The 19,511-nt window shown below is 50.4% G+C and overlaps 1 protein-coding gene across 1 annotated transcript in view; it reads right to left on the reverse strand.

The window, feature by feature from the left end:
• Window positions 1-19,511, reverse strand: part of Cracr2a (calcium release activated channel regulator 2A) — an 86,145-nt gene that overhangs the window by 41,000 nt on the left and 25,634 nt on the right. The window contains exons 5-7 of the mRNA XM_045139799.1: window positions 9,805-9,895; window positions 5,340-5,435; window positions 2,397-2,584 (exon numbers count right to left, since the gene is read on the reverse strand). Of these exons, the coding sequence (XP_044995734.1) occupies window positions 2,397-2,584; window positions 5,340-5,435; window positions 9,805-9,895 (375 nt within the window). The remainder of the gene's footprint in view (window positions 1-2,396; window positions 2,585-5,339; window positions 5,436-9,804; window positions 9,896-19,511) is intronic.

The raw sequence follows: 19,511 nt of genomic DNA on the forward strand, positions 1-19,511 counted from the left end.
ATTATTACCTCGCTGCTCGGGAGTTTTTTCTCTATCTCATTTTTAAATCTAGTTCTCCTACTTCCAGTGTCCTCAGAGGATGGGGAAAATTAATTTTGCCTGCTCAAAATTCTTGCTGATAAATGACTGAGTCTGTTTACTTTGGATCTCCGCTCTCTCTCCCCCCCTAGCTGCTCTGAAGTGGCATCGTGCGGTAAGTAAGTCAACAAGGGAAGCTCATGAAAAGCCAGTGGAACCAGGCACTGGCTCTCTGTTTTGGTCCTTGTGCGGTTTTGGCTCGGTGACGCCACCTCTCTGAGCCTTGGTTTCTTCCTGCATGAAATGAGGGCGGTGGATCGGAGCCTGACGGCGCTCACGGCAGGCAGCGTTGACCTGGAGAGCAAGCCAGGCCTCTGGCTGCTCATCTCCCTCGGGTCTTACTGGGTGGGAGACCCCTCCCAGGCCTCGCAGAGCTTTCAGACACCCAAGATGCTGCAAGCCCTCCGTGAAGGCTGCGGAAAGCTATGTGTCTCCTCCTCGTGGTCCCCTTCCCCTCGGGCTTTCCAGAAATTGCCTCTCTGGCTTGGTTCATTAAGATAAGGCTTCTGATCTTCAGGCTGAGCTGGGGCAGGGTACCACCGACGGGGAGTTTTGCTCCTGCCCGTCTCTGAGCGCTTCTGCCTGCAGACATCTGCCGCTTGGCTTGGAGAGCGCCGCTGGATTTGAAGAGCCTGTAAACTTAGAGGAGGGGTGTCCTGGCCTGCTTATAATGAAATTCACGGTGGGTGCCTTTCCCCTAGCCAGTCATTCACACGCTTGCGTGAAGGCAACTCTCTGGGAGTTACATCTAGAGAGACCCTAGGAGGGTGGAATGCCCAGGCCAAACACATGTCTTCCTTCTCATCGACTCAGTCCACCCCAAGTTGCATGGGCTCCACATGGGAGTGGGTCTATTGCAACAATGTAACTTAATTGACTGACACTCAGGCAGAGCGAGGGCTTTTGTCCCAAAGCAGGGGACAGGACGCGCAGAGCCATGAGCAGCAGGCAGCTCTCCTGTCCTGTAGCTTCGGGGCTCCGTGGGGTTTTCTAGGCCCAGGCACGCAGTGCCCCGTGCCCGAAGACATGCGGGCCTAAGGGAGGGGGACAGTCTTACGTGTGTGTCAGTGTTTTCTTTCGACTGGCTTATCGTTTTCTGAGCGTGTCAACGAGGTATGTAGAGCTAGCACTTAGCACGTGGGGATATCACTTAAAATCTTGGAACCTCAGCTTCCTCGCCCGTCCATGAGAGTTGACAGTGACAGCCACGTCAAGATTCCGTGTGGCTGAGCGAGGAGATGGGAAAACTTTTACCTAAGTGGGACATGCTGAAGGACTAAGATCTAGCTAACAAACGTCTGTCAACTGAGAAAGGCCATGGGCATGTGGATAAACAGCAAGTGAGGCCCTCTGCCCTGGGCCTCCGAGCCCTTGGCCCTAATGCTCCCAAAGGTGAAAGGAAGCTTCAGTGGTGGTCCTTCTGACTGCAAGTACAGACTCACCCCAGTTTCCCTCCGGCCATGCTTCTTCTGCCTCTGCCAAACTGGCTGAGCCCGGTGGCCGGGCATCAGGAGCAAGTGCATGGGCCTGAGGGATGTGGGGTTCTCCATTCCCACTCACTTTGCTCAGAGGAACTCTGCTGGATAAAAGGGCTGTGGAGCTGGGCGTTGGTGGCGCAGGCCTTTAATCCCAGCACTCGGGAGGTGGAGGTAGGAGGATCGCCGTGAGTTCGAGGCCACCCTGAGACTCCATAGTGAATTCCGGGTCAGCCTGGACCAGAGTGAGACCCTACCTCGAAAAGCCAAAAAATGGGGGGGGGGCTGTGGAGCTAGAGTGATGATACCAGGGTACTGCCACACTCCTATCCCATTATCTGCTGACCCCAGAAGCCTGCCTGCTGTGCTCTGGTCCACCTGAGGCCCCAGGTCTCTAGCCTGCAACGGGCACGAGAAGCCTGTCCACTCAGCCTCTGCACAAGCTGCCTCCTGTGTGTGGGCAGAATGGTGTGCCCACCTGCATAATATAATTCCTGTACCCAGGGTTATTTTCTTGTGACTCCCAGGCAGGACTTGGCATAGCATTAGCCTGTTTAGTAGTCTCAGAATAGCCAAAGAGAGTTAGGCGTCTCAGGGAGCATCAGGCGGGACGGACCTGCAGTCACAGCACTTGGGAGGCCGGGGCAGGAGGGCGTGGAGGATGCAAGGCCAGCCTGGACTACATCGTGAGATCCCGTCAAAGACAGGGAGGGAACCGGGGGGAGGAGGGGTGCCGCGAGCTCCCACTGATTCCTGTTCCACAGGCCAGTCGGGGGGGCGAGTGGCTAAGCAGGGAGAGCCCCGGGCCGCAGCGCGCCGTGGAGGGTCTGGGCAGAGACTCACAGCTCCTTCTCCTGTTGCAACTCGCAGGCCTCCCGCTGCAGACTCTCCAGCTGCCGCTGCGCCTCCTGGAGCTCGCCGCAGGTGCGCTCCAGCTCCCGGGCCAGCTCCTGGTTGGTGACTCGCAGCTTGCTGTTCTCAGCCTTGGTCTCATGCTTGTCGCTGTGCAGGGCTGCGCACTGGCCCTCCAGCTGCAAAAGGGACCGGAGGACGGAAGAGGAAGGGTGAGCGGGACGACGGACACCCGCGCTGCCCCGAAGAAGCCCGAGTCATCCCTGCCCTCCCTCCCGCGCGGACGCTTCTGGAAGCAGGAGGGACTTCCGTTCTGCCCCTGCTGTTCCCTCTCAGGAGCGCTGGACAGGCCAAGAGTGGCCGCATTCGACAGGACCACTAACGATGGGAGCTCCACAGTCCATCTGGTGTCCCGCCTCCTAAATGGATTTGAGATCTCATCTCAAGTGTCTGTACTCCAAGCCAATTTCGTTGTCCTGAGTCATGATGGGGATGGAAAACAGCCACGTGGCCTTCTGCATAAAGCCCCTCTTCCCTATGGCAAATGCTGATAGGAAATTTATTTATTCCCGTTTTCTTCCCTCAGCTATAGAAGCCCAATTCCCTTCTTCTAAATGAAAACTTATTTGGCTACCAGAGGCCTTGGAAATGCTGAGGGAATAGCTAAACCAGGTCAAACAGACCCCTATCTCTTCTTACTTAAAGTACCCAAAGCGACTTAAAGACATACATTTTGATAACTTCAGCTTTTTTTTTTTTTTGGCTGGTAACTATGCTTTGTAGAGCTTGCGGCCCTCACCAGCGACAGAATCACACCGCAGCAAACAGATCATAATAAATTTAGTTTAATGAATGTGGCCAGCGAGGCGAGAAAGAAGCCACAAGGACCGTTGCGAGTCTCTCAAGAGGCTCCGGTGTAATCAGGCAAGCATGCAGTAATTAAATCGAGTGGCAATCATTCAGCGGAGGCATAAATCTAATTGCTAAGAATGTGATGTGGAGCAGCGGGGGCAGCAAAGGAGTGGTGAGGTGATATGCCTGTGGACGGGGAACGGGAGGGCGACGGGCAGTTCCTGAGCTTCCGTCCCCATTCTGTGGAGAGAAAGCGCTTATGGCCCAGACAGGGGCGTCTTCCAGCTTGTTTTCATGTGTTGCTGAAAATAGCTCACTCTGGGGCTGGAGAGATGGCTTAGTGGTTAAGCGCTTCCCTGTGAAGCCTAAGGACCCCAGTTCGAGGCTTGGTTCCCCAGGTCCCACGTTAGCCAGATGCACAAGGGGGTGCATGCGTCTGGAGTTCGTTTGCAGTGGCTGGTAGCCCTGGCACGCCCATTCTCTCTCTATATATGTCTGCATCTTTCTCTCTCTGTCTATCACTCTCAAATAAATAAATAAAAATTAACAAAAGGGCTGGAGAGATGGCTTAGCGGTTAAGCGCTTGCCTGTGAAGCCTAAGGACCCCGGTTCGAGGCTCGGTTCCCCAGGTCCCACGTTAGCCAGATGCACAAGGGGGCGCACGCGTCTGGAGTTCGTTTGCAGAGGCTGGAAGCCCTGGAGCGCCCATTCTCTCTCTCTCCCTCTGTCTGTCGCTCTCAAATAAATAAATAAATAATTTTTAAAAAATTAACAAAAAAAATTTAAAAAAAAGAAAATAGCTCATTCTGGAATAATGAAGACGTGGTACATTTGTATAGTGGAATTCTACTCGGCAATAGAGTAAAAAGAAATGATGAAATTTGCAGGGAAATGGATGGACCTGGCAAGGATTATACTTAGTGAGGTAACCCAGGCCCCACAAGCCAAATGTCACATGTTCTCTCTCATCTCTAGATCCTAGCTACCAATGATTGGACTTCCATGTGAATTGGAATAAAATTCAGTAGCAGAGTCCAGTAAGCTAGGAAGGTGACATAGAGTGAAGAGAAAGGGAGGGAGGGGGGACTTAATAGGATGCTATTGTATATATGTAAGTAAAAGAACAGCTTAATGGGGGTAAAAAGGCCCAAGTGAGGTCAGGGGAAGAGACTGAGTAAAGGAAAGTGGAGGGAGGGCTAATCAAAATCCAAGAGGATATAAATAAATCATATGGAAACCTGCTTTTTTGGACAATGGCCCACCCAGAAGACATAGATTGTTACTAGAATTTTTTCAGTGCCAGGGATGGGATACCTTCCAATGAGTTGCTGGCTAGGGAGGTCCCTGATGTCCCCAGAACATTACAGGCCATTGCCAAGGCTCTTGGTTTCCCACCAGGAATAGATGGTAAGACCCTATTGCTAAAGACTCCACATACTTGGGCTGCAATGTCACTGAGAAATCCTGCCGCAGCTGAGCTGAAAACCTCCTCCCTGTAGACCAGCTGACAGAAAAGCTGGAAAAAGCTACACTGCATGCGGCTCCATGGGACAGAGAGAAGTCATCAGTGGAGAGAAACAACAGTGGACACTGCAAGCCTTATATAGGCCAGCCAGGCCAAATGAGCCAACAGTTGCAATAGGAGCATGTCTATTATGGGGGGAAACCAACTGCTTTTTAATTGGACTGGAGGCCACCTCCACAGGAGGGAACACATGCCTGATACTGAAAACCTATGATGGGGGAAGTCATGAGCCCTAGGGGTGTCTGCTGGTGTCTGGCTAAATGTATACATTATGATCACCAAACTGCCCAGTAAGCACTTCTCTTAATGTTCACACCCACGAAGTAAGAATGAGGATTTATGGAGACGTCTCCAGTGAACACCTGCTGTGGGGCCTCCGTCTCTCCAATGCTCACTACATCCAACTCAGCTAGAACTTTAAATGTGCCGCCACGTGGTTCTTCTCAGGCTAAATTTAAAAGGCCATGAGTGAAAGGAAAGGAGTCAGACAGGAGGCAGGGGTGCGGGGGGGGGGAGGGGAGAACAGCAGAGGCTCTGAGGGCTCTGCCTTGACTGACCCTCCTCTGCTTCTGGTTGAGCCGCTCCAGCTCTTGCTCCTTGGCCATCAGCTTGCTTTCCAGCTCCTGACTGCGGGCCTGGAATCTCTCTGTGTCCTGCCAGAAAAGCAAGGAGGGAGGACAGTGATGCCAATAATGGAATACCTGCCTGGTCCTTTGGTACTTCAAGGCTTTCCCCCCAACACTCAGGCTTTGGTGAGTTTCCTGCCCAGTCAGATAAAGAGACAAAGACAGCGCAAGGCATCAACAAGGTGCCAGCAAATTCCTGCCCCCCCCCCCCACCGCCGCCACCAGACCCATCGTATTCCCTTCATTTAAAAAAAAAAAAAAACACCAAAACCTGACACAGGATCAGTCAATGTTGGAGACAAGCAGGAAGTTCACAGAGGAGGGACCTGGGTTTGACTTGTAGGCTGTAAACTGGGGTGTAAGACCTCTAAGACTGTTTCAAACTCGGAGATCCTGGTGCGCATTGGGCACCGGTATTTGACCCTTTATGCCGTCTGCAAACACGGGGCCTTACTCTGACCTTCTGGTGGTCTGAACGTTCGCTATCTTCCCACCTCAATTGAAGGCTCCCAGGCCGTGTTCCTTGGGATGTCTCTGCCCTGTGCTTAGCACCCCTTTATCTCTCGTCCCAGATTTGACTCCACACAGTGCTGCCAGAGCTGACGGTGCGGGGCCGAGGGGCCTGGCTGTGGGCAAAGAGAGGTGGGGGCTGTCAGAGGCCTGGCATGTCCAACAAAGAGAGGAAGATCTCCGAGCTGGGCGGTAGGGGGGTTGGAGTTGAGCCTCTGCCCATCCAACTAACTTGCTCCCTTCTCGTGGATCATCATCTCTTTGTCCACAAAACAGGGACCCAAAATTATTCATGCCCCCTGCGGCGACCCCACCCGTGAAGAGGCAGATCAGAGGCACAAACTGTGCGAGAAAGACTAACCCACTGTGCCCTTTGGGTGTCTTGCTAGGGGCACCTCTGGGACTCCCCACGGCAGGGAGGCACCTCCCCCCGGGGGGCAGCCGTGGATGCCCAGTGGCATCCTAGCAGCTGTGCATGGGAGCCAACAGGAGGCAAGTGGCAGAGCCTGGCTGTTCTCAGCTGCCAGGCCTTTGGACTTCTCCCCCCGGGGCGAAGGGCACTGCCTTTGATCCTCGTCTGTCAAACCTACTGAATCCTCGTCTGGCCACGTGCAACGGGGCATGCAGCGTCCGATCAGATCGCTCCTGCTGCACCTTGTGTGAAGAGAATTGGCTGCAAGGATCTGTTTTTATTTTAATATTTTTATTTATTTATTTGAGAGAGGGAAAGAGGCAGAGTGAAAGAGAGAGAGAGAGAGAGAGAGAAAATGGGCCCCGCCAGAGCTTCCTGCCACCGCAAATGAACTCCAGATGAGTGCGCCCCCTCGTGCATCTGGCTAACGTGGGTCCTGGGGAATCGAACTGAGGTCCTTTAAGCTTTGCAGGCAAGCGCCTTAACCGCCAAGCCATCTCTCTGCAGCCCAGGGATCTGTTTTGCTCACTAGACTGCTGCATGAATCACAGAGCGGCTGCCTCGTGAAACATGCCGGGGTCAGCGAGCGATGTCCTGCCTGCCCCTGCCATCTCCCCAGGACTTGGTGTGTATGCACTGACCCTGTCCTGACAGAGCTGAGTGCACCTCGCAGCCCGGAGTTGGAGGGCGGAAGCCATCTTGCGCTTTCCAAAGCTTTCCACATGATATCAGAGACTGTTAGCATCCTTACCCCATTCAGCGGCCAGGCAAAACGCTGTGTACGTAAAGCCTTAAGGCATTCTTAAGAGTCTCCATGTTCATAAAAAAAAAAAAAAAAAAAAGCAAACAAACCAAAGCCGAGCTTTCAGGGAATTTGGTATTGACAAAAGAGAAGGACGGAGCAGAAGTGGGGCATGCCATGGTATCTTAGGTGGTATTAATTTGCCCACAACTGTGTTTCTATGACCTCTGCACACTCCCAGCTTCACATCTGGGTCCAATTTTGGCTGCTGCCATCGTGTCTTTGACCTGTGGAGTCACAGGCCAGGCCGAAGGGGCAAAATGCTCCCCAGAGCTTGTCTCCACCGGGCACCATGTCACTTAGGAGGAAGGGGGTGGCTGTCCTATTGCGCGGCTGGGGAAACGGCCATCGCCGGAGGTTGTTTTAGGTCTGCTGGTGCGTGTGTCTGAGTCCCAGTTTCCCTGAACATTGAGACAGCCAGAATGGTTTAAACTCTAAAGGACAATAGGCGTGGTCTGGACATACTGACAAGCCTGCACGGGCTCTGGCTGAAGACCACGGCTACACGTTTCTAAAACGCATTCTGATTCTCTCCTAGTTGAATGGTTTCTGTGGTCATCCATGGAGCAGGGGTGAGTATAGTCGAAGGCAGCATGGAATCAAAATCCGGATCCGGAGAAGAGCCGGAGACAATAGCCCGGCTCAGCTCTGAGAGGCAGCAGCAGAAGCTACCATCTAAGATCAGTAGATTTTGTTTTTTCATTATTTTGATTTTTTTTTTTTTTTACATTGGTTCTGGGGAATCCAACCCAGGTCATTAGGCATTGCAGGCAAGCGCCTTACCCACTGAGCCATCTCTCCAGCCCCTGGTTTTAAAATTTTTTATTTATTTATTTGAGAGCGACAGACACAGAGAGAAAGACAGATAGAGGGAGAGAGAGAGAATGGGCGCGCCAGGGCTTCCAGCCTCTGCAAACGAACTCCAGACGCGTGCGCCCCCTTGTGCATCTGGCTAATGTGGGTCCTGGGGAATCGAGCCTCGAACCAGGGTCCTTAGGCTTCACAGGCAAGTGTTTATCCGTTAAGCCATCTCTCCAGCCCCTGTTTTCTTTTCTTTTTTTTTAAAGTAAAGATATTTCACAATGGACCCTAGCACGGTCGATGAGAGGCTTCAGTAGTTCCGAGCTCTCAAACACAGAGCAGGGGGTGGAAAGAGGTGGAGTGAACGGCCGACTGAGATACAAAGGTGTGGTAAGCTTTCCATTTTTCTCCCGTGGTCCTGAGGATGGCGATCCCCATTTCTGCTTAGTGGTTATATGTTTGAGGTGTTTAGGGGAAAGGTGGGCAGCCTCAGTCTATGATGACTATTCACTTTGGGGGCTGCTGCTTAAGGAGCGAAGCGGTCTGGCATGTTTCTATAGGCCTGCAATATGGGTCTAGAGGTCAAACTCAATGTCCAGGTTGCTTTGGTGAAAAAGTAAAATTTCACTGGAGAGGGATGAGATATAGCCGAATGGCAGAGTGCTTGACCAGCATGTGTAAGACCGTAGGTTCAAGCCCCAGAACACCCCTCTCCTACACACGCACACACGCACACACACACACACACACGCATGCACACACACACGGGACTGTAACCCATCCATCTTCTTCCTTCTCCCCACCTCTCCCTCCTTTGTTTCCTTTTTCCTTCCTTCCGTCCATGCTGGCATCCATCATTCTGCTTTCTACATTCCTCTTCTCTCTCTCCCATCGCCAGTCCTTTCCTTTCATCCACATTTCTCTCCTTCTCTCCCTGCATCTATCTACCACCTCCCTCCTTCCCTCCCTTCCCCCTTAATTCTTCCTCTCCTATGTCCCTTCCTCCCTTCTTTCTACCCACTCATCCATCCACCCACGTACCCACCCCACTCATCCATCCATTGACCCACCTATCTATCCATCCATCTGTTTGTGGTCTAGGAAATTGTCGGGCACTGCCAGGCACGGGCTGGAGCCTTCAGGAGAGGGGCCTGAGCTTCCAGGCATGGCTATGGACCCCCGGGCTACAGGAGGCCACCCCCTCTCCGATCCCAGCACACCTGAACTTAGGCTCTGCCCATAGCCCTGTGACCTTTGGCCAGTTGCCTAGGAAACTCCTTACTAGCCCTCACACAGCCCATCCTCCTGAGACCCTAGATCACTTGACCCGTCTCCCCATTGGCCATTGCCTACGTGCTACAATGAATGTCCCCATATGCTAATTAGGCATCAGAAATGAACCTGATACGTCCAATCCCCTTAGGACCCTTGCCCCCACCCTCAGATGCTTATAAACCCATTTCACTGACAATAAACAGGGAGAGCTGTTCAACTTTCTCCCAGGAGCGTTTCTCTCCTCATGTGCTCAGCCACCCCTGGTTGCCTGGATGCCTTTGGGGGGGGGTGCGGGGGGAAGCGTGGCTGGTCCCGGAGCAAGAATCCAGGAGCCCACAGGAAAGGAGGACATGGTCGTAAGCAAAGCAGCTTACATGTCAGTAGGAGACAGACAATAATGAGTGAAATAAAAAGTGCATTATATATTACAAGAAGGTGACAAATGCCTAGAAAAAAGTAAAGAGTGGGGGACAATGAGATCACACACTTGAGTGACATGTGTAAGAGTCGATGGGTCAACCCAGGTACCCCTCTGAGCCAAGCCCAGGGCGGGGGGCCGGGGGGGGGGCCATGGGGGGGTGTGGGGGGAAACTCACTTTCAGAAGAAACTGCTCTCTCTCATTTTTCATTTGCTGTTCCATCTCCTCATAGAGATGCTGGATCTCTTCATCGTAAGCAGCGATTTTCCTAGAGGCAGGAAACGACAAGCCAGTGCGGGTCTGAGCTCGGGCTGCGGGGCAGTGCACAGCTCAGGTCAGCCAACACGGCAGGACCAGGTCCTCGGGGTTGACTAACCGCGCGTGGAGAAAGAGCAAAGAGGCCCCGCTGTTTCTGATGGTGGCTGCTGGAAGGTGCTGTGGGACCTCTCTTGCCACTTTTCACCCATTACTACCACCATCCCCGCGCCTCCAAACCACACACACACACACAAGCCACCCACACTTAATCTTCCTTGACTCCGCCTTATTGTAACACCAAGCCCTGGCCCCTAGCGACTCAATTCCCTGCTCCCGTGGGTGCCTCTTCTGGCCGACAGGTAGAAATCGCATCTTGTGGCTTTTCTTGCTGCTCGGTAATTTGGGTCACCTCTTTCCCAGTTTGGATGCATTCCCCCCACCTCCCTACATCAGTTCTACCCGACACGGCACCTTGGGAGGCTCTCCCTGAAACTGCAAGCTTAGGTCTTGAGATCCAGGTTTTGCGTAAGATTCCCAAAAGACTCACAGTGACAACAAAGGAAGGGTCCATGCCATCTCAGCCACAGGATGACAGTGGACAGTATGAGGCCAGGGAGGCCATTTGAAGGCTAGAGATGGGCTGGAGAGATGGCTTAGTGGTTAAGGTGCTTGCCTGTGAAGTCTAGGGACCCAGGTTCAATTCTCAAGTTCCCATGTTAGCCAGATGCACATCGTGGTGCATGCATCTGGAATTCGTTTGCAATGGCTGGAGGCCCTGCTGCGCCCTCTTTCTCTCCCTCCCCCTGTATCAAACAACAGCAACGCTAATAATAATAAATGATAAAGGCTAGAGATAACACTGAGATGCCCCCGAGGCTGCTCTGGACCTCAGCAACCTCCCCCTATAATGAAAAGCCCTTGGCCAGGAATGAATATCTGGAATACAGAAAGTTATGGGATGAACGTCCATAGGTCTTCCTCACAGATGATCCTTTTGTTTGTTTGTTTTTGTTTCTCCTTCTGTCCCACTCAAAGGTCCTCCTTCGGCTCCTCCAATCTCAAACAGGAAGGACCTCATGCATCTGACCTGAACCTGGAAGTCACCATAGTAACCATTAACCTTCCCAGGTACTGATTTTTTATATCTTTTCTCTGACCATGCAGGGAGACCTCCTCTCTGCCTTCCTCTTCCTGACCCCTCCTCCTCCAGGAATGAGAATTACAGTTCCTACAAGGTCCAAGTTGACGTTTGTGGGTGTTGTGCAGAGAACTGTTTGAAATGTGTAATGTACACAGATACACCCCAAATTTGTTGTCTGACATTCTTAACACCCTCTCTTTTATTAAAGTGACTCCATGAATTGGGGGGGGGAGCCCTCATTCTCATTTCTAAGAGGCACTGGGGACAGTTCTGAACAAAATTTAAAGGATGTGAATGTAGCTCTTCAGCCCCATCGTTTGACCTCTCCTGTGCATGCCGGGTCTTCAAGCCAGGGCCAGACCTCCGCTACTGTCCCAGTTACTACCTGAGGGTGGGATTGGCCACATGGGCAGACTGAGCAGAGAAGAACTACCCCTGTGGACTACTATGCTCCTAGATCTTCAGAAACCACAAATCAGTGCCAGCCCAAAGAACCCGAGTGAGACTCCACAGTCAGGGTCATTCATCCTGGACCGCCAGCCTCTGAGTTCTGGTTCTTGGCTGTACTCTGAAGGTCAGACCCTCGAAGCAATCACATGACAATGGCTTTGGAATGTGCTCAGCAAAAGGTGACAGTCCTCCAGGATGTGGCGAGCCAGGGCTTATCAATGGGTTCTACAGCTGGGGTGGTAAGCGTCCTTTTGGCTCAGGGTAAGATGTCTCTTCTTGAGAAATAACAGCTATTTGAGCTTGTTACTCCCACTCTCAGCTAACCTAGAAGAATTAGAAGAAGTAAGAAGAAAGCAGCCATGCTGTGGCATTGGGACACCATGGTCAGAAACAGACACCGTTCAGAGGAACTTTTAGGAAGCAAGATGGTTTTCACTGTCTTGGAGTTATCTTCCAGTGCTGGGAGAAACTCAAGATGCTGGTTGGCAAATGGCATCTAGGGGGAAGTTTAGGTAGCAATTCCAACTATATAAATACTGGAGAACTAATAAAGTAAGATGAGAACGGCTCAAAAAATTGATTTGGCTCTGCAAAAGCAATTCTAATTGCAGTCATTTATATAAAATGTTTACCATCTAAGCCTAATAATCATGCAAGGCATTGATTCTATGATATCATTAACCATGCTATATTAATTTTGCTCTAAGTTTTACTTGATTAAATTAATATTCTTATTTTTTTACTTTTAAAATTTATTTGAGAGAGGAAGAGGCAGAGAGAGAAAAAGACAGACAGAGAGAGAGAGAGAGAGAGAGAGAGAGAGCGCATCAGGGCTTCCAGCCACTGCAAATGAACTCCAACATCATGTGCCACCTTGTGCAACTGGCTTTTGTGGGTCCTAGGAACTGATCCTGGGTCCTTAGGTTTTGTAGACAAGTGTGTTAACCACTAAGCAACTCTCCAGCCTGAGAGCTGATTATTTTGTTTGTTTCATAAAAAAAAAAACAACAACAATATGAGCCTCAAAGCCCTAAATGCGAATAAGGAATCATTTCTTCTGAGTCAAGATGCAGAACTGTGGGGGTCCAGGAGCAAAGCTCCCTGAGAGAAAGAAGTGCTTGTTTTCAAGGAAGAAAGGGCTCTGGGTTTGAAAGAGCTCCGAGGTGATCAGGAGGTGAAGTAAAAGCTTAGTCACTAAAAGCTCCTGTCAAAGGGATCAATCAGAGGCTCAGGCAAGATGTGAGCTGAAACTGCACAGCCCAGCCTGTGTCTGCGGGAACCCCACAGGGGCCCTGGGGGCAGGGATGGAGAAAGACCCTCCAAGCGGACCTGCGGGACTCCACAGGGCCATGGGAGCAGGGATGGATTAGGGTATGCAGCATTCCAGCTATATTCTGCCTCAAAGGGAAGAGATGACCATGATTCCAAATCTACTCTTATTGTATAATGGCCACAAACAGACTTTGACGTCTTCTCTGGGAGGACTCTCTCCTATTTTTTTCCTTTAAGCAAGAGACTGAGAGCAAGAGAGGTGATGCACCGGGGCATCCAGCCACCGCAGCTGAACCCCAGATACGTGCGACCCTGTGCGCACGTGTAACCTTGCGTGCTCCTGTCACTGTGCGTCTGGCTTACGTGGGACCTGGAGAGTTGAACGTGAGTTTCTAGCCTTTGTAGGCAAGTGCCTTAACCACTAAGCCATCTCCCCAGCCCTCTCCACTATTTAAAAAAAATTCTTTTATTTATTTATTTGCAAGCGCACAAACAGAGAGAGAATGAGAGAGAGAGAAGGGGTGCATCAGGACCTCCTGCCCCTGCAAACAAACTCTGGACACATGCACCCCACCACGTTTGTGCATCTGGATTTACAAGGGCACTGGGGAATTGAACCTGGGTTGTAAAGCTTTGCAGGAAAGGACCTTAACTGCTGAGCTGTCTCCCCAGCCCTCCCCTGTCTTTTCAACCCTCACTGACCTTTATGAGCTCTGAGGACTCCCTGCACCCTCACTGAACAACGGTACATGGAGCATAAATAGTCCTGACCTGTTGCGGTTTCATTTGGGCACAGGTGGTCTCCACTGGGTTATGGACACTCGAGACTGTTAGCTTACCCCCAAGTCCTAGGCTAAAAATGTTAAGGGTGAAGAAACTCAGTTTACAACTTTGAGGACCAAATCCAGAACCGTATGGGACACAGTGAAGGGATGTCACCACTCCAAAGGAATTGAAACTCATGTTTGGGAAGTTTGTCGGATCCAAACGTCTTTTTCCCAGTGCTAAAATCCTTGCTGCTATTTACTCAAACCAGGTTAGAACAGCTCCCATGACAGGACATCACTCCATACAGTTCCTTTTATCTGGAATATTCTGGCTCTAGGAAATATGCCTTCCTATGACCTTGTCCTTCTGCTGCATAAACACTTTCCATAAATTTGAAAACAGCTTCAAGTTCAAGGAGAGGCCTTCGGTTTAGACAAGGCCTTTCTCCTTCCCACAAACGAGTTTCACACAGATTTTCTTCTGTAAGTCTCTGCACCATTCCTTATGCTCTTCTCTGATTATCTTTCTGAAGCCACCAGAGCCCCCAAGCCCCAATGACAGGTGACTACCACCTCACTGATTCTAGGTGTGTGTATGTATTCACATAGTCTAAAATCACATTAGCAGTCACACCACAGTTGGTGAATAAGGAACCCAACCCACTTATCAGCTAAAATCTTTGTCTGTATGAGTCTTTTTATTTTATTTTAAAGATGGAACTATTGAGTTACATCTCCCTGGTCTACACTCCTGGCCTGTGGACACTGGAGAACGATCTCAAATGCCATTCTGCTAAATTTCATGTCTGTTTGCAGCTGCCCATCTTCCCAACCTATTCCTATGTTAATGGTTCCCACTTGGCCACCTAATGTATTCAATGACCTTCCAAGTTTTATTGATATTTCAAATTTAGCTTATGCTCAGAATGAAGCTAAATAACCTATCACGTTAGATTTAATAAGTTATCTCAGAGTTATCGAAGGCAGTACTTTTATTTGGTGGTTCCAGGGATTGAACCCAGAGCCCTGCACATGCGAGGTTAAGTGATCCGTCATTGAGCAACACCTCCTAGTCCCAGAGGAATGGCTTCTTTGGTTGTTTGTTTGCATGCATATGCGTATGTGAATATTCATTTACGTGCGGGACACACATCTGGGCATATGCTTGTAGGTATGTGGAGGCCAGAGAGCAGCCTCTGCTATGATCCTCAAGCAAGCCATCCACTTCTTTTTAAAATTGTGTGCGGGGCTGGAGAGATGGCTTAGTGGCTAAGCGCTTGCCTGTGAAGCCTGAGGACCCCAGTTCGAGGCTCGATTCCCCAGGACCCACGTTAGCCAGATGCACAAGGGGGCGCACGCGTCTGGAGTTCGTTTGCAGAGGCTGGAGGCCCTGGCGCGCCCATTCTCTCTCTCTCTGTCTATTTGCCTCTCTCTCTCTCTCTCTCTCTCTCTCTCTCTCTGTCACTCTCAAATAAATAAATAAGAATGAACAAAAAAATTAAAATTGTGTGAGTGTACACACATGTACGCATGTGCACGTATGTGAGAAGGAGGTGTGAGCATGTGCGTGTGTGTGGAGGGAGGTGGATGGGGTGTGGATGTGTGGAGGAAGGCGCCCACATGTGTGTGGATGTATAGCGGCTTACATACGTGTATGCGGGAGAGGGGTATGCATGTGTGGGGACGTGTGCGTGCGTGCACTCCTGAACACGTGTGCAGAGGACAGAGGAGGGCGCTGAGTCTTTTCCTCTACAGTTCTTCGCCTGTGTCTTTTGAGACAAGGTCTTCAGTTGAGCCTGGAGCTCACCGTTTTGGTTTTTATTGTTGTTTTGGCTTTGCCTACACGGACTGACCAGGGAGCCAGGCCATTTGGGCTTTGCCTTGCCCGGTTCTGGGGTCACAGGTGCACATAGCCATGCCTGGCTGGATTACTTGGGGAACCCACTCAGGCCTTTATGCTTAAGCATAACTGCACTTAACCCTGAGTTGTCTCCCCACCCCTGAGAAGATTTCACAAAATTTCAAGACTTACTGTATTATGCAAAGTGAATATATATATTGGTGCGGCATTTACTATTTCGGATCTACTAACTTGTCTTCCCTAGCTAAAAACATCAACTTTTCATAATGTATGTGGGAATGCATATTCTCTTTGCAAGGAATTCTACTACATTCATCTCTTGCTATTTGATGGGTTGCCTAGTCTTTGTGTCTTTAATGTACTTCTGCCTGCAGAATCTGAGATGTTCATCAATCTTCCAAAATCAATGTTATCGATGTCTCCTTGATTTTCTAAGTTCCTGCCTATGCACATTGCTGTGACCATGTTTGGGGCTTAAAGGTTACATGTTGTGTCTTCTAATTTTTTGGCTAGTTATTTTTAGACAGAATCTTGCTCTGTAGTCCAGACTGGCCTCAAACATACCATGTAGCCCAGGTTGGCCTTCAACTTGGAGCGATTCTTTTACCTCAACCTCCCACTGTGTCTTCTTAAAGGAGGGGATGTTTTTCCACTACAAGTTCTTCCCTTTATCTCCCTTTGCTCCTGCCGTTGGTAAGAATGTCAGCTAAGACCAGGACAGTAACTTGCAGCCGAACCCTGGGCCATTAGCGCTGTGTGACCATAACTATTCAAGCCCCCTTCTCCAGATGTTCTCCAAACGCTTCCTCTGATTCCACTCCCTGCGTGTCCTTTCTCTCATCCAATTCCCCACTTTTGCCTCTCATCACTCTGAGCTACGTGAGGAATGGGAGGCAGGGCAAAGGTAAATGGAGAAGGAGGGAAGCAGGAGATCCAGTTTCTCCATGAGACAGGGAGACAGGGGCGTGGTGAAGGGCCATCCAGAGTCAGTGACGGGGTGTGGTGGGCACGCAGGGGGGAGTCCTTAGGGCTCACCGGGTGCCAACTCTAGCCGAATTTTACTGTGTGTGAAAAAGTAAGGCAGAGAGCGACAGAGCAAGACAGACGCCTAACACCAAGTCTCAACCTCTGGCCTTCACGCGCAGCCACACACACTCAAAGTAAACTGAAATACATTAGTTCATATTAAACACCAACAAAAAAAAAAGTCAACATCAGAGGCTAACAGGTCACCTGGGCTGTCTGTGGTAAATGTTCTCTCTCTGTAGGTTGACTGCTTGTTGTGTGTGTGTGTGCTGTGGTGGTGGTGGGGGGCTGTTGTGGGGGAACTGAGGCACTAAGGATGGGGTCTGGGGCAAGGAAGAAGATGTGAGGATACCATGAGTCTAAGGTAAACTCCAGGCCTAGGGATGGCAGGCCTTTCCAGATCATCTGCAGAAGCCCGAAGGCTGAGATGCAGTTAGCAATAACCTACCCTGCCAGGCTCCCACGGGGACTGTGAAAGCCAGCTAACCTCCACAACGTGCTGGGCACACGGAGGAGGAGGAGGGTACTGTATGGCACACAGCATTACCGCTCAGCCACGCTGGGGCTCCAGCCGGCACGCTCAGGACCCCGCTCTGCACTGTGGGACTCTGCCTGTTCAAGACGGGTCAAAACATTTTGTTCCATTTCTCTCTCTCCTCTCCCCTTACCGAAGAATAAAAACCAGTGAGGTCTCAAAAGGTTTCCACTGTTGGGCTGGAGAGATGGCTTAGCGGTTAAGTGCTTGCCTGTGAAGCCTAAGGACCTCTGTTCAAGGCTCGATTTCCCAGGACCCACGTTAGCCAGATGCACAAGGGGGCACTCGCATCTGGAGTTCGTTTGCAGTGGCTGGAGGCCCTGGCGTGCCCATTCTCTCTCTCTCTATCTGCCTCTTTCTCTCTCTGTCACTCTCAAATAAATAAATAAAAATAAAAAATATTTTTAAAAAAAGGTTTCCAATGTCATCCAGCCCATCTTCCAGGTTCTTTCTAAGACAAGGGTATGCTAAAGTTATTCCAAGACAGAATAACTTCTCCCTCTCTCTCCCTCTCTCTCCTCTATTTCTCTCTCTCTCTCTCTTTTCTAAATGCAGACATGTCCTTGACCTTGGAAGAAAAGGTGGTATTTCTGTACACCTCTGAGCATGTCTCAGGCGCATGCGCTCAAGGTAGTGGTTCAGAAGTGGCCGCTGGTAAGGATGGTTTTCAGTCTCATGTCATGTCTTTGCTTGGGAGTGGGCAGTGCTTCGATGACATGACCCTTGTTGGTCAAATAGCAAAGATAGAGCCTGGCCTGCCGGGAAGGGCCGAGAGCAGATCAAGCTCCCACAAACCAAGCTGGTTGTAACCGTTAATACTGTCTGCCAACCTGACAGGTTCTAGAATCACCTAGGAGACAACAAGAAATCAGTGGGCATGTCTGGGCATCGGGGCTTTCTAGATCAGGTCAGTTGTGCTGGGAAGACTTTCCAAGTAGGGGGTAGCGCCGTTCCACAGAATGCGGTCCCGGAATGAATAAAAGAGAAACTGAGTTAAGCAGCTCTCTGCTTCCTGAGCATGGACACCACGTGACCAGCTGTGACCAGCTGCCTTTCCATGCCATGACAGACTGTACTTCCCAACTGTGAACCCAAATCAACCCTTCTCTCTGTCAGCTGCTTGGTCAGGAGTTTTGTTACAGCAACAAGCAAACTATTATTCTGTATTTCTAATGCATGTCTGTGTGTCCCAGCATACGTGTGCGGAGGCACGCATGCTCGTGTGGGCAGAGGTCGGCCTTGGCTGTTGTTTCTCAGGAATGCCATCCACATTTTTTTTTTGAAACAGGGTCTCTGAAAGCTTAAAACAGAGGTAGTCATGAGCCTTAGGGGTATAACATCTGCTGCTGTCTGGCTAAATGTATATATTATGCTTCTCAAACTGCCCAGTAAGCATTTCTCTTAATGTTCATACCCTTATATTAATGCTACTCTCCCTTTAGGTAGAAAAATCTTCTCTTTTCAGATGGCAGTGACCTTGGGATGACTCCAAAAGCATCATGGTGCTGGAAAGAAGTGACAGGAGTGCTCAGTACTGCAATATCTCTATCACACCTTCCAAGGCTCAGGGTCTATTGCAGAAGAGGTGGCAGAAAGAATGTAGGAGTCAAAGGCAGGGTAGGACTCCTTACAATGTGCTCCTCCAAACACAAAATGGCCTGGATATCCATGACCTCACAGTGCCTGACACTACCTACACAAGACCATCATAAGAGGAGGAAAAGATCATGACATCAAAATAAAAGAGAGACTGATTGAGATGGGGAGGGGATACAATGGAGAGTGGAGTTTCAAAGGGGAAAGTGGAGGGAGGGAGGGCATTACCATGGGATATTGTTTATAATCATGGAAGTTGTTAATAAAAAATTGGAAAAAGAAAAACAGGGTCTCTCATTAGACTGGAACTTGCCAGCTAGTCAACACCAGCTGGCCAGTGAGCCCCAGTGATCTGCCTCTCTCCCCCTGCCCAGGGCTGGGATTACAAGCAGATGCCACCACATTCGACATCTTTGTGAGGCTCCTCAAGCTTGAACTCAGCTCCTCGGGCTTGCAAGGCAAGCATTTTACCCACTGACCCATCTCCCAGCCGCCAAGACGCCGGTCTTGCGTGGTGTGAAGAAAATGAGAGTCAAACGGTAAGGGCTGGAGAGATGGCTTAGTGGTTAAGCGCTTGCCTGTGAAGCCTGAGGACCTCGGTTCGAGGCTCGATTCCCCGGGACCCACGTTAGCCAGATGCACAAAGGGGTGCACACATCTGGAGTTCCTTTGCAGTGGCTGGAGGCCCTGGCGTGCCCATTCTCTCTCTGTCTCTCTCTCTCTGTTTGTCACTCTCAAATAAATAAAAATAAACAAGAAATAAGCAACAGAGCTGGAGAGATGGCATAGTGGTTGAGTGCTTGCCTGTGAAGCCTGAGGACCCCAGTTCAAGGCTCGATTCCCCAGGACCCACGTTAGCCAGATGCACAAGGGGGAGCATGCGTCTGGAGTTTGTTTGCAGTGGCTGGAGGCCCTGGCGCGCCCATTCTCTCTCTATCTGACTCTCTTGTCTGTCACTCTCAAATAAATAAATTAAAA

Source organism: Jaculus jaculus, chromosome 23 (assembly GCF_020740685.1).
Source record: "Jaculus jaculus isolate mJacJac1 chromosome 23, mJacJac1.mat.Y.cur, whole genome shotgun sequence".
Taxonomy (NCBI): Eukaryota; Metazoa; Chordata; class Mammalia; order Rodentia; family Dipodidae; genus Jaculus; species Jaculus jaculus.